Below are 16,201 nucleotides of genomic sequence, written 5' to 3'. Positions count from 1 at the left end.
CATCCAGTATTGATTTAAGTGTCAGGAAGTCATTTCTGAAAGTATTCGTATGGAGTGTAGCCATGTATGGAAGTGAAGCATGGACGATAAATAGTTTGGATAAGAAGAGAATAGAAGCTTTCGAAATGTGGTGCTACAGAAGAATGCTGAAGATTAGATGGGTAGATCACATAACTAATGAGGAAGTATTGAATAGGATTGGGGAGAAGAGAAGTTTGTGGCACAACTTGACCAGAAGAAGGGATCGGTTGGTAGGACATGTTCTGAGGCATCAAGGGATCACCAATTTAGTATTGGAGGGCAGCGTGGAGGGTAAAAATCGTAGGGGGAGACCAAGAGATGAATACACTAAGCAGATTCAGAAGGATGTAGGTTGCAGTAGGTACTGGGAGATGAAAAAGCTTGCACAGGATAGAGTAGCATGGAGAGCTGCATCAAACCAGTCTCAGGACTGAAGACCACAACAACAACAACTTTCGCCTCCATTGCCACCAAAGTACATGTTCGCCAAGAAAATGATATTGGACTGGCTTGCCTGCTCACCACAGGAACTGATAATCAAGATTCTGTATGAGGAGCGCTTGGGGGGTCGCACTCCGTCACAACTTTGGTGCCGCCTCAGGTTACTCATGAGTGAACACACAATGCCAGACTTCATGCTGCGGGTGGTATGGTCTCCCAAGTTACCTGCCAATCTACAGATACACCTCCTGTTGCGCTCTTTTGAGTCCATCGGTTCTCGCTTATACATCGCAGATCAGCTGTATGCACTCCTGCGCCAGAAACACCCAGCTCATCCACCATCGCTGTCACACTACACCTCCTGTTTACTGGCTGTCTGCAGGCAGGGGCAGTGCCCGTTCCGCTTCCACGCCCTCTATGCTGCCAGGCAGTACTCGTTCACTCTCTCCTCTTTCCAAGCACTCAAGAATCGCTCACGTTCCGTACATTCTGTTTTATGTCCCGAAACAGATCAATGAGGAAAAGCCTCCCCTGGTATCACAGTCACCGCCACCCCCTCATCCGGCTCATCCATACTGTTGGTACCACAAGATTTTTGGGGCTGAGGCCAAGAAGTGTAGGTTACCTTGCCAACACCCAAATGCTGACGACCTCAGGAACTAAGTGATGCCAAGTCCTGCGGGGAACTTCACAGGCGTCCCCTAACAATGCACTCCGTCCACTTTTCCCCTTGGCCGAACGGTCGTTTATACGTGACAGACAGTTCATCACAGTTTGTCTACCTAATTGACACTGGCACTGACATGTCTATTGTACCTCGATCATTGCCTCCTACCGACTTTTTACCGACGAAGTCTCTCCTATGAGCTGTCAACGCATCAACATTACAAACTGTCGGTTCTGTGAAAGTGATGGTGCACCTGTCCCCTTCTCTGCATTTCCCATGGACCTTCTACATTTCCGACATCGTTGAACCAATTCTCAGTATGGATTTTTTGTCCCATTATAAGCTCTCCCTGAACGTACTCCAATGTTCAGTGTTACACCACCCGTCTAACACTCAGATACTGTGCTCCAGCACCCATTCTCCTCATTCCGTTTCCACTGCAACATGGAATTTAATTTGCGAGTGTTCCACCCTCACGGGCAAAATTGTGACCTACGTCACTAACCTACTATCAGAATACCACTCAGTGGTGCACGTCCTCCAGGAGAACGACGAACTGAAACAACGCATTGCTCACACTTACAACGAGCTCGCTGTGGCCTGCACCTCACTGTTAAAACTACAATCCGCAGTTCCTTCACCGGAACAAACTTCATCGCCAAGCATCAGTTTGAACACTCATCAAGTTAGTTCAAAAACATTCATTGCGTGTGACAATTCGCGTTCAGTGACGTGTGCACCACCCAAGTGCCCACTACACGCAGTGCCTCGTGTTTCAAACAGTGTCTCTAATAACAATTGCTCGTGCAGCACAACCATGCCCACTGCACAGGCAGCTGCCCCGCTTGTTGATAACCATTCCCCCTATTCCATGTGTCAGCCAAGCAACTCGGTGGCCATCGCTGTCCCTCACGTGACACCAGCGCCTCTCTCGCCTGCACAGGTTGCCCAAGGCAAAGTTAACAACAGACAGTCGCTGCGCGCCACACACTGCTCTGTGCTGCATGTGCATCTGACCTCTACAAACAAGTGCATGCTGCGCTCACGTTATAGGAATGTGACTTTCTTGCTGCCTTTTCCCACTCACAGTAACAGCCATGCCTCATTGCACCCCACTCGTCCCAAAACTCCATGTCAGAACGTTACTCAGCCTCTTGTGCAGTTCTCAGTCTCTTCCGCCACTGACAGAATGACACACAAGATAATTACTACTGCCAGCCCTCCTATTAGACACAAGGTTAGATGCCTCAACTCCATTAAGTTGCGCGCGGCGTGGCAGCAAATTAATGAACTTCTGGAGGCAGGCATCCTACAGCCATCGGACAGCAATTGGTCTTCACCAATTCACCTTGTCACCAAACACGGCAGTTCTTTTTGACTATCTGGTGATTAGAGACGTTTAAATGCTCGCACTTTCATGAACAATTACCCCATGCCAAACATAAACGATTTCACTCATATGTTACTGAGTGCCACAATCTTCAGTGTGATTGACTGCAAACGTGCTTATCACCAGATTCCTGTAGTGCTGGAAGACATTCCAAAGACTGTGATCATCACGCCGCTCGGTTTGTTCCAGTACAACTTCATGCCATTTGGTTTAAAGAATGCGGCACAAATGTGGCAACATTTCATTGACTCAATCTTACGACGATTCGAGTTCTGCTTCGCATACTTGGATGGCATACTCATTTTCAGCAAATCGACTGAAGACAATGAAGATCATTTATCCCAGGTCCTCCAGGCTTTGGCATCCAATGGTGATGAGGTCAACAAAGAAAAATTCCAATTGCGTCAGTCTTCAGTGATATTTCTGGGTTACACTGTCTCTGCAGACGGAATACAACCTCCCAAATCCTGCATGCAGGTTATCACGTCATTGCCACCCCCAGCTACGTACAAAAAACTCAAGACATTTCCTAGGCACTATAAATTACACCGCCATCATGTACCTTTTGCCGCCGCTGTGCGGGCCCCACTGACGGACTCGCTCTCCTGCAAACAAACTTTGGGTGTTAAACCAGTCCGTTGGACTGAACCCTTGCTAAATGCTTTCAGGGCTCTTCAAACAGCTTTAGCTCATGCAGTTGTACTCGCCCTCCCTGACCCGTCTGCCCATTTGTTCATCACTACGGATGCCAGCGACATCACGGTTGGGGCAGTATTCCAACAGAGCAAAGGCGACACAGTTTCACCACTTCATTTCTTCTCCAAAAAACTGTCTACAGCACAGAAGAAATATTCTGTTTTTGATAGAGAGCTTCTGGCAGTGTACAAGGCCATCAAACATTTCCGCACTGACATCAAGGGCTGCCCTTTCTTCATTCTTACTGACCACAAACCATTGGCGAACACCTTCTACAAATCGCCAGAGGATCCCCCCCCCCCCCCCCACTGCCTCTGCTGACCCTTCCGATACTTCGACCTGGTCTCCCAATTTACTACAGAGGTACACTACATCAAAGACACAGAGATCATTCCCACTGATTTCCTCTCGCAGATCAGTGCCGTTTCAAGTATTGTTCATTTATCCGACCTCGCCACTCTACAGGCTTCGGACGAGGACACTCAGGGTATGGTCATGGACCCACAGTCTTTGCTCGTGTTTACCAAGGTATTTCAGACAAAGTGTGGTGCGACTGTTCTATGGGCATTCTGCGGCCTTTGCTCCTGCCCACAGTGTGCCAACAGGTTTTTGACGTCTTGTATAATCTCGCCCACCCCAGCATGCGAGCCACCACTCTCCTCGTCACTGAGCATTTTATGTGGAAAGATGTAAAGCGGGGGACTGTCAAACATGGGCATGCAGCTGCATTTCCTGTCAACGAAACAAAATAGGACATCACACCTCTCCACCGGCTACCCATCCACCATCACAACCAACCAGGTTTGACAATTCGAATCTGCACTTTTTATGATTCCCTGTAAGCTTTGCAGTATTAAAAAGATCCATATGATAGCCTACCACCCACAAAGCAATGGGTTGGTGGAACGATGGCACCGCACCCTTAAAACTGCACTCAGGTGCCACAACTGTCTCTGGTTCGAGGCACTTCTTTGGGTGTTGCTGGGCCTATGTTCTACATTTAAACCAGATTTACATGGAACAATTTCTGAGTTCGTTTTCAGTGAAAACCCAATTTTACCTGGGGAACTGATTCTCCCCCAAGATCCCGGGAATTCCCCCTCCTCCCCAGACTTTATTGGAAGGATGTGTGCACAGTTTAGAAACACCCGGCTACACCCACCTGTCAGCCATTCCCCACCTGACACTTATGTGCTGACTGCACTCAGCACTTGCTCACATGTCATGCTCAGGGATGGCTCTGTCAGACAACCCCTACAACCCCCTTGCCTCGGCCCCTTCACAGTACTCCGGAGGGGCATGACAATGTTTGACATTATGATAGAAGATTGCCCGCAAATCGTTTCTCTACACAGGCTCAAGCCTGCCTTTGTAGACTCCAACACCCTTCTGCCATCCCAGTTGGACTGCCCGAGCACATGTTCTTTTGACGAACCGCCTAACGAGTCCGTTCAACCTACGGTTGGGTTTCCTCCATCCAACAAGTCACCACCACAATTCACGGGTTCCTCAGGCAATTCATCATCACCATCCCCAGTCACAGGTTTTGAAGACATTTCAGGTACTAGAGACACGGACGCCTCATCCCCCGTTTTGCGCTGCAACGTACCACCTGACCACGTCGATGACATGTCAGTTATGGTGTTAGATAATCGTGTGCTTGTACTGCTCATCGACAGCACACACCCGATCCTCATCGAGGAACTCAGTGTCAAGATAGTGCACAGCTTGTCCCTCCCACAAGAGTATGACCCATCATGTGTTCGAGCTTACATTTCTTCGGTTGGCTTAGTATGCATTCAGGAAGGCATGCTCACATGCCACCTCCTCTCCCATACCACTACTCCTGAGTTGGCTGATGCATATTCCCCCCTGCTAGTTTTCGGATTATGAGTTGGACTGGCGGCCGCCCGCCGCACCTTCGCTCACCAATCCGACGGAGATGGAGCTTCCGGTTGTGCGCCTGCCACCTCGCACCACTCACGCTAACACCTACATGCCCCCCCCCTCCCCCCCTCAGGGCTCATAGGCCATACTCCATACTGCGTGGGGCGGACGGGGGGGGAGCGGCTGTGTGGCGTCAATAGGTCACATCGACCACACAAATTACAATCTTTGGAACATTAACTGCTCTTATGAGCCGCCATGTTTAATTCAGTCTGACTTTGTACTTCATGCAGTGTTCATGTGTATCAGCCTTTATGGTCAAATATATGTGTATATAGAAAACTTTGGAACTGTTTATTACATATATTATGATCCATATCCAGAATCCCTTATACTCATAATGTACACTGTTCAGCAAAAGTATCACTGCCGTAGTGACTAAGGCATCTGGCTGGGGAGCAGAGAACCTGCGTTTTATTCCTAGATGTATTCATCAGGCTTCCTCCACACCTCACCCACCCCCTTTGAATAAAAACTCATAATAATAGGAGTATTAACGAAGTAAGTAAGTAAGACATAATAACAAAGTAGACAAATACATTTCTCAGATGACTTGGACTAGTAAAGAATTAAAATTTTAAGCCCCATTGTGTAAAATCATTTCAGAGTAAGAGTGCTGGGAAGACAAGTATTCTTGCATGTTATCACGGAAGGGAGAAAAAGAAACCCATGTAGTAGGTAGTATACATAAAATAATGCATTCATATGGCACAATATTCCATCACAGCACATGGAAAGCTGTTGCCTACAATTTTCCTCTGCTTATAAGATACTAATAATTAATTTGGCCTTCAACATGTAGAAGAGGTCAATCATATAACCAACTCATTAAAAAGATTTACATCACTTGCTCCAAGTCCAGAAAATTGAAAACTTCAGTTTACAAAACATATCTTGATTACGTTGTAAACTTTTACATGACCAAAAACATGTTTTGTCTTATACTGAATTCCTGAAGTGGACAAACTAATACTGTCATGTATGAAAGCGTGTTTGTAGATGATGAGATTCAGCTGCCTCACATGGTATAAGAATTACTACCAAATTGCACCCAATTGTGTCATCCCTGTAATGTTTGTTTTTATTGCCAAGTCAATTACTGTATGTCAAAGCTTCAAAACTGCAATGTACTTCTGAAAACCCAGCAAGAATTGCACAACTACATGCATGCAATAACTATTCACAGCATAATTCATGATCAACTTCCAGCATCAGTTTTTCAGACAGTGTTATCATACGCTTGCTATGCATCACAATTAATTCTCAAGAAAAAAATACTATAAACAAAGTCTGTTTTTTGATGAATATATGACAGTTACGATCCATCTAGTTGATCAAAGAAAACTGAGGGCACATAACAGAGTGAGCGAAAGAGTGAATGTAAAGTGGTCAGAATTAAATGTTTAACTCTTTACTAATGCAAGGCGTTTGAGAAATTTATTTTCCTGTCTTTTTGTTACTATTTATTGTTTTACTTACCTTATTAATTTTGCTATTACTACCAATTTTGAAAAGGGAAAAAAATCTCTACAGTTCGTGTGGGACTCTGTCACAGCTTCTTCGCTACCCGCCAGATACCTTGGTTGCTACATCAGAACCATTTGTGGTTAATGATGAATACCTTATGGGTACATAAACAGCAGTCATAAACATTTCTTTCTTCAGTTTCTAGGAAAATGAATGTTTGTAGACGATGAAAAATGCTCAGTTTTGAGTTATCTATTGCATCTGCCAATTTTGAGTCAAGTGAGTGTCATGAACTGTAGGGGTGGTTTTCCCAAAGATTGGGTTGTATGGAGGGGGGGGGGGGGGGTTGCTGAGCCAAAATATCTTAAGGCTCTCATTTTATGTTGTAAACAAGAAACCTGCCAAATATTAACAGAATCATTTGGCCATGTCTAAGGCTTTCCTCTTGTCTGTTGGTTTTTGGTGTTGGTGACATCATGTTCATATCTCTCTTGCTTTTTCCCATTCCATAGACCCAAAAATTAGATGATTCTCATCTGTGTGGAACATGTCAGAAACTATAACATAAAAAACATAGAACATTTGAATAAAATACTCACTTCCCTGATTATCTGTCAGAAGGTTGTAAAGACATGCAAATACATAACAGTAACCTGGAACTGCTGATATCTACAGAATTCTACACTCTCAGAATGAAACAGAGTTATGCAATTTTAATGAATTTATGATATACAAGATACCTAGTCTTGACTGTTGCGACTTAATGCTTGAAATGAAACAATAACCAAACCAGTCCACTGTCTAAAGTAAGCCAAGTCATTGTCATTTGCAGACATGTTATGGCCAATATTTTTGTGAATGAAAAAATAATTTATCTCATTGATTACTAATTAACCTATTACTGTACCTTTACTCAGGACAATGCATTGGCTTGCAAAAGTGCTTCACAATGGGAAAACTAAGAGATTTGAAATATGAGTTCTTGGGGATATCCAACCAAGTCCTTAAATTTGGTAGGCTGTGATGTTCACCAATCCCCACAGCTAAATTTGGAGGTGAATAATGTATTACGCCCAATGCAGAGTTTATTTCATCCATAGATGAGTATTTTGCTCTGGTACTGTAATTCAAGCATGGAATCTACTCAAGGGTAAATATGCCAGACAAAATGAATTGATGTAAAATGGACTGTCTCAAAATAACATGTGTCAACCTTGTGCATAAAAGCATCATCTTTCAATATGCAACCAAAAGCCTTTCACTTTGCCCTCATATTTCTGTTTTTGTTTCTGGCAGTGATGGCAGGATGTGCTACTGCTAAATGAGAGATATGGAATGAACATGGAGTTATCAAACTCTAATCAGATATAATTCCCTTGTAATATCCTAATGTTGTTATGGTAATATCAGTCATTGATAGTAACTTACACAAAAAATTTCAGTCTGTCCCAGCAAAGTTGGTGAGCATTATTCACTTACAGAATGTGGTCTGGTGGTGGAGAAAGATGGGTGTGTGTAATACAAATGAGGACATTTATTTGTATCATAGACCCTTTAAATAAAAATAATTTTGTATTAGTACCAGATAATTTAGATATGAAGAATCACTTATAGTACGGTTAGCAGTTTCATAGAAAAGTAGTACAAATTTCTAAAAATTCTACTGCAGCATGCATATCCAACAAAAATTGTCATTATCTTTCATGCCATTAAAAATAAATGTTTGAATGGTTGTTATGAAATCAGTAACAAAATAATTTTATTAATAAACTAAGTTCCTTGTGTAATATATTTACTCATAGTGGTATTTTTTGAGATATGCTTAAAATGATTTTGTCAGGTCATTTCACAAACAGTTCACTATTGCCAGTATTCTCAAAACAATTTTTTAAATCATGTTCAATATAATTTATATCATGTACTTCAGAAAAATTCAGAATCTTATTGAAAGATCTCACAGAAAATCTGAATAAATTCAGGTTATATTTAAAGGCTTTCATTGGCACCACAGTTAGTGTTCAGATACACATAGATGACACAGGTACCAAAATTGAGGGTAGGAAAACAGAGCAGAACTGTTTTCAAATGTTCATTTACAGAGGAAGCTCCAGATGTACTGCTTGACTGTAATTCTCACACTACTGCAGAGACAAGTGAAATAGATATTAGTGTTAGTGTCACAGAAAAACAACTGAAATCAGACAAGGGCCCAACAGACTCCCTGTCAGATTTTGTACAGAATTTCCAGCTGAGTTACCTCCCATTTTAACCATAATATACCATAGATTCCTCAAACAAAAATCTTTGTCCAGTGACCCAAAGGAAGTGTGGATCAAATCCATCTAGAGAAGGGTAGCATAAGTAATCCACAAAAATTCCATCAAATTTCATTGTTGTCCATCTGTTGCAGAATCTTAGAACATGTTACGAGCTTAGACATAATGAACTATCTCAAAGAGAATGGCCATCTGTAGGGCAACAAGCATAGATTATAGATGTATTAGTCATACAAAACCCAAGTCACACCTTTCTCATGTGACATCCTGAAAGTTATGGATGAAGAAAGTAAGGTAGGTGAAGTAGTTCTTGACATTCAAAAGGCATTGAATCACTGCCACATCAATGCTTATTAATCAAAATATTATCATATGGGGTACCACATAAAACAAAATTTGTTATTAGTTCGAGGATCTCTCAGAAGGAAGGTATAGCATTTTATCTTGGATGCAGACTCATTAACAGAAGCAGAAGTAACTTCGGACATGCTTCAGGGATGTGTATCAGTACCCATACTGCTTATGTTTACATTTATTACATTGCAGACACTACTAATAGTAACCTCAAACTTTTCACTGATGATGCAGTTATCTATAATTAGGTATTATCTGAAAAAAGTTTCAAAAATAACCAATCATATCTTGATAAGATATCAAAATGGTGCAGACGTTAGCAACTTGCTTTAAATATTTAGCAGTGTAATGCTGTGCACTGGTACCATCCTATGACTACAGTATCAGTGATTCACATTTAGATTTGGTCAGCTCACACACCAACTGCATATAATAACTCTTAAGGATGTAAAGTGCAATGACAATGTGCACAGAGGCATTCATCCAGTCATTTTTCGAGCACTTCATATATGACTGCAGTGGGAACAATCCCTAACATACCTTCCATCATGCATTTCACAATGATTTTCAGAGTATGCTTGTGGATGTAGGAGGCTCTCTAGAGACAAAGGAGCAGCTTAACTTGGTAGGAACGTACTATGACTGGGGATGAACTGTGGCTCATCGAAGAAACTATCATTACATTCCTCTGTTTACCCAGAGTCTGATATTCTCTCCACCAAGCACTTCATAGTGGTTTGCAGTTGTTGGTGTAGAGAGGTCTTTAGTGACATAGGAGCATCTTAGCTTGGCAGGGATGGACTGTTCCTCATAAATTATCATGGTACTGCTCAGTTTATTCAGGGTCAGACATCTGAGAAAGGCAACCTAATAGCTCTTGTTGTAAAATAGTTCTCAAAGTTCTATGAAACAGTATATATACTTTAGAAGCCATGTATTATGAGAGCTCTGCTTCATTGTATATGATACTTCAATATTTAATTTGTTGTAACACATTTTTTTCTCCTTTAGTATAAAAAGTTTGGCATATTTTCATGGATGTTAAACATTTATGAAGCATGGAAGTCAGATTCTTTGCTGACAGAAATGTCTGAGAGTAAGTATTGGTTATTTGTCTATGTAAACATTAAACTTAATGATTACAGTATTTCAATAATTCTGCCGTGTTTCTGTCTGCAGAGTCAATATTTGGATATCATTGGAGTTAATCGTTACCTTGGATGGTATGAGAATGGAGGGCTTACTGAGACCATTGTGGAACAGTTACTGGTGGAAATTGCTTTCTGGAGGGCAAAGTACAACAAGCCAATAATAATAACAGAATATGGAGCTGATGCTATGGAAGGACTGCACTTGGTAAGGAAAACTGTACCAGACATTGTGTCGAATACTTGTTTAAAACTAGCACTTTGTTATATTTGACCTGACATAATAATAGACTTTTGCTTTTGTGAAGTTCATATCAGCCTGAACCAGTTGCACAAGTAACTTCAACAAATTAGAATGGTAAACAAAGAAATGAGAAAGTAATATGAGCTAAAATTACTAGAGTTCATGTTGGTCAAGTAAATATTTTAATTCCTGCCTTTATCATCTGCTTCATTCTTTCTTTACACTTTTAGTTGTATACTTGATTATGACAAGGAAATGAAAGAACTAAGTACTGAAACAGAGTTGAGAATTTTAATAACCTGAAACTAATTTCTAAAATTCTACAAAAAATCATAAGGTTTTTCTTTAATACAGCAACCAAGTTACATCTGGTCAGAGGAGTACCAAGAAGCTCTGTTTTCTGAGTATTTCAAGGCATTTGACAGGCTCCGAGAAAAAGGTTATTTTGTAGGAGAAATGATATGGAATTTTGCAGATTTCAAAACTGCTCAAAGTAAGTAGCAAGTAACAATATTAATTATTCTGTAATTGACCCATCAACATATATTTGAGTACACTATTTGCATTAAAAAATTATAAACTGACACATTACTTTTACTGCTTTTTAAAATATCCAATTTTTATGGTGCATTATCCTATACATCTCTTTGATGACAATCTTTTGTTGAAATACTTTCACTGTGCAGAGTTCTCAAAAGACATTTTCTTGAAACACTGCTTAATATTGTGTTTGTACCTTTATAAGCTTGACACCAAAACCACACCTTCAAGAGTAAGGAAAACAATTAAAAAATGAAAACCACTGGAGGCCTACTCAGCTTGGACTAACAAAAGATCACACAAAATGGTGACTGGCAGCTTCTTAATGTTGCCAGAGGGTGTAAGGACATGGTCTTCTTCCAGGAGCCAATCTGAATACTTTTTTTGGAGGTTGTCCTTTAACAGTTTGTTAATGGCCTGCTGGGCAGCTTAAAATCAAGACAGCTGTGGAGTGGTGATTCTATAGTAGGCTATTTCTCTGTTCTACTCTGGCAGATGATTGGCAGGTGTCAACCAGTATTTCAGAATGACCACAAGATCAGAGATCATTTGAAGCCAACAAGGATTCTGTTGATGATGTTAGCTATGCCATAGGCATCTGCAAACAAGCAAGTATGTCTGTCTGGCAAAACTGGGAGACTGAGAAGTACTCGCATGTTGGAACAGGAATGTTGCCTGTGACTAGGGCTACACAGCAAATCTGTTATAGTCCAATACCACCTTGATTATGTCTGACACAACAGTTTTCAAGAAGTGTATTTGACTGCCTGACAGCTATGGATGGAACAATGGAAAATAAGAGAGGCTATTGAAAGAATTAAATGTGCAACATTACAAACAAAGATAATGGTTACAAGTTGCTGACAGTGGGCTGCCAGTGAACCCAGTCCAATGGGTGGGCTTCAACAGGATAAACAAGTGGCAACAAGAGAATTTCCATGCAGCATCATCATCATCTTGTTGCAGAGAAACACAGTAACTGGTTAAGAGCTGCCAATTTGCTGTATTGTATAAATCATCTGTCAGAATATGACTGGCAAATAGCCTTTTGTACAACCACCTGTCCCTAGGCAACTTGATTATGAAATGTCCAATGGCATTCCAGAACAATGATGTCAGTTATCAAATGACAACTGAAATAGGATGGTGTTTAGGGAAGAACATCCCCAGAAATCACTAGTTAAGATCCCATGACGAGAACTATTGAAAATATGTCCAAAACATTGGTTTTGTTATCACTGGCTGTGGAAGCTTATGCTTTAAGCAGGAATTGGAAATAACGCACCACAAGTGACATAAGCTACTCAGACATTGATGGATATCCACTTTTTTGTATTACATAATATGAATCACTGTATAATACTGGGTGATTCAAAAAGAATACCAAAACTTAAAAAATGTGTATTTAATGAAAGAAACATAATATAACCTTCTGTTATACATCATTACAAAGAGTATTTAAAAAGGTTTTTTTTGCACTCAAAAACAAGTTCAGAGATGTTCAATATGGACCCCTCCAGACACACGAGCAATATCAACCTGATACTCCAACTCGTTCCACACTCTCTGTAGCATATCAGGCGTAACAGTTTGGATAGCTGCTGTTATTTCTCGTTTCAAATCATCAATGGTGGCTGGGAGAGGTAGCCGAAACACCATATCCTTAACATACCCCCATAAGAAAAAATCGCAGGGGGTAAGATCAGGGCTTCTTGGAGGCCAGTGATGAAGTGCTCTGTCACGGGCTGCCTGGCGGCCAATCCATCGCCTCGGGTAGTTGACGTGCAGGTGGTTACGGACAGATAAGTGCCAATGTGGTGGCGCTCCATCCTGCTGAAATATGAATTGTTGTGCTTCTTGTTCGAGCTGAGGGAACAGCCAATTCTCTAACATCTCCAGATACTGTTGTCCAGTTACAGTAGCACCTTCGAAGAAAAAGGGACCAAAAACTTTATTGGCTGAAATGGCGAACAAATGCACAACTAAATGAAACTTTATAGCTCCCTTAATTCGCTGACAGATAGTGCTTAGCTCTGCCTTTTGTCGTTGCCGAGTTTTAAATTCCTAAAGTTGTGGTATTCTTTTTGAATCACCCTGTATTATGGTATGTGCATGATATTTAAATATGCAAATATGAATATCAATTGCAGTACACACTGATTAATTGCAGCATACACACGTGTTGGTGGAAACAAGAAGGGAATCTTCACAAGATCACGCCAACCAAAGATGGCAGCAAATTTGGTGAGGCAACGTTATTGGTCCCTTGCAAGAGAAGATGATAATGTAACAGTCCCTGCAGATCTTACACCCTATGTCTGCAGTACTTGCCAAAAATAGATACCACTGTCCACACTGCAACCTGTACCTGTATCAGTATTCACAGTTATTTACTTATGCTTTTATGAATATTGTTTATGAAATAAGTTGTTAAATGACATCAGATTATTTCAAATAAACCTTTTGTAAATAAAACACAAATCCATGTCATTTGTGTCTTTTTACAACCAACTACAAATTTGCATGTGTTTCTATACATAATTAGTTTGTCAAACAGTTAACTGCTATCAATACAAATAGTAAATTCCATAATATAACTGAAAAGTGGTAAACGATAAACGAAATTTGAGGAGAGACAACCAATAACATGAGGCTGAATAAAGGCCAGTGTTGAGGCATATTTCATATGAGGGTGGACTGGTTAAAATGCTGGAGTGTGGAGAGTATTGCAGATGTAAAGAGGCAGTTACATATGCGGTAAGAATCAGCTAGGGAATCATTAGTAGTGATGTTACTGTGTGTCAATTTTCGAGTTCTTTGACCAAACTATAACACTTTTCAACCAATATGAACTCACTGCAGGTATTTTACATCACTTTGAAATGTCGTGGGACATACTATTCTGACTCAAAAATTAGAAAGATGAGGTATAATGTGTGTACCACACAGCTACTTATGTTCCTATCTAGAAGATAAGAAGTTAGATTAGATTACATTAGATATACTTTTCACTCCACAGATCCATAGGATACATAACATTTCAATAACAAGAATATACAGTACATTCCTATGAAAAAAAAAAATGATGGCTTAATGTACCTTCCACTGATCACAAATGAAATGGTCCTCAAGGATGTAGAATAAGCAAAAAAAATTAAACATTATTTTGTTTAAAATGTTATAAAAAACTTGGCACAAAACATGTAAATGTACAATACATTGAGGTGCATATGATAATTCTTAGGCTGTTGTAGCCATGTCTCATCAAACAAAAATTCATTTACAACTGTCGTTTCATGGATCACATTACTGCACTGAAGATACGCAGAGTCAGATTTTACATACCACTTATGTTATTTGAAATTTTTAATTATAAATATTCATCAGTTATTTGTACTTAGACATTCATCTATCAAGCAGAAGGGTCAGCCACCAATAAATCATTTAGGCTGCTCTTAAAGTGAACTTTGTTACTAGTTATTTCTTTTTGTGGCCACTGGCAAGTTATTGAAAATGTTTGCTCCTGAATAATGAATACCTCTCTAGACCAAAGTAGGTGACTTTAAATCTTTGTGAAAATTATTTTTATTTCTAATATTGATTCCATGAATTGAGATGTTGGTTCAAAAAAGAGGTTGTTATTTTCACAGAGGTGACAAAAGTAATGTGGCAGCAATACGCACATATACAGATGGCAGTAGTATCACATATACAAGGTATAAAAGGGCAGTGCATTGACACAACTGACATTTGTACTCAGGTGATTCATGTGTAAAGGTTTCCAGTGCGATTATGGCTGCACGACAGGAATTAACAGACTTTGAAACCGGAATGGTGGTTGGAGCTAGACACACAGGGCATTCCATTTCAGAAATTATTAGGAAATTCAATATTCTGAGATCCACAATATCATGAATGTGCCACGAATACCAAATTTCAGGGATTACTGCTCACTGTGGGCGTTATTTAATGACCGAGTGCAGCAGCATTTGCGTAGAGTTGTCATTGCCAACAGACAAGTAGCACTGTGTGAAATAACCACAGAAGTCAATGTGGAATGTATGACAAAAATATCCATAAGGACAGTGGTGTGAAATTTTAATTTAATTGTCTATGGCAACAGATAATAGACACAAGTGAGTTTGGTAACACCACAAGATCACCTCTGGTGCCTCTCATGGGCTTGTGTCCATATCAAATAGATACTAGATGACCAGAAAACTGTGGCCTGGTCAGATGAGTCACAATTTCAGGTGATAAGAGCTGATGGTAAGATTAGAATGTGGCACAGACCCCACAAGCCATGGACCCACATTGTTTACAAGGTGCCATGCAAGTTGCTATGTGATACTACTGCCATCTGTATTGTGCATATCACTGTCCCATTACTTTTGTCATCTCACTGAAAATAATAATCTCTTTTTTGAACCAACACCTCAGTTCACGGTTTCCATACTGTGTTTACATGGAACAGACTGGGTTCTCTGGTTCAATTTGAGACCATTTGCATCCATTCACAGACTTCACCTTCCCAAACAACAATATCATGTCACAATCGTTCATAATCGGTTTGAAGAACATTCTGGACAATTTGAGCAAATTGTTCGGCCACTCAGACTTCCTGACAAAACTCCCATTGAGTGTTTGTGGGACATAATCAAGAGCTCAGTTTGTGCATAAAATTCTGCAATAGCAATACTTTCACAATTATGGATGGTGTTAGAGGCAGTGTGGCTAAATATTTATGCAGGGGCTTCCAATGACTTGTTAAGTCGATGCCACTTTGAGTTGCTGTACTATGCTGGGCAAAAGGAGATCCAGCACAATATTAGGAGCTATCCCATTACTTTTATCACCTCAGTGTATGACAAATTACATTAAGAAATAAATACAGGGTGAACATTAATAAAACTGATGAACTGCAGGGATGGATTCCTGGCTGTAAATGAAGGAAAAAAGGTTATATGAACATGTGTGTGGAAATGGACAGTGTGCATGAAATGACAACAA

At 40.5% G+C, this 16,201-nt stretch overlaps 1 protein-coding gene across 3 annotated transcripts in view; it reads left to right on the top strand.

Moving 5' to 3' along the window:
* Window positions 1-13,639, top strand: part of LOC124791725 (beta-glucuronidase-like) — a 216,537-nt gene extending 202,898 nt beyond the window's left edge. For all 3 annotated transcript variants that reach the window (XM_047257883.1, XM_047257884.1, XM_047257882.1), the window contains exons 11-13: window positions 10,439-10,615; window positions 11,006-11,144; window positions 13,362-13,639. In XM_047257883.1, the coding sequence (XP_047113839.1) occupies window positions 10,439-10,615; window positions 11,006-11,144; window positions 13,362-13,531 (486 nt within the window). In that variant the 3' untranslated portion in view covers window positions 13,532-13,639. The remainder of the gene's footprint in view (window positions 1-10,438; window positions 10,616-11,005; window positions 11,145-13,361) is intronic.
* Window positions 13,640-16,201: the final 2,562 nt, after the last annotated feature.

This window comes from Schistocerca piceifrons, chromosome 1 (genome assembly GCF_021461385.2).
Source record: "Schistocerca piceifrons isolate TAMUIC-IGC-003096 chromosome 1, iqSchPice1.1, whole genome shotgun sequence".
Lineage (NCBI taxonomy): Eukaryota > Metazoa > Arthropoda > Insecta > Orthoptera > Acrididae > Schistocerca > Schistocerca piceifrons.
Note: the sequence above shows the minus strand (reverse complement) of the source record. Positions and strands in the feature narration are given on the sequence as shown.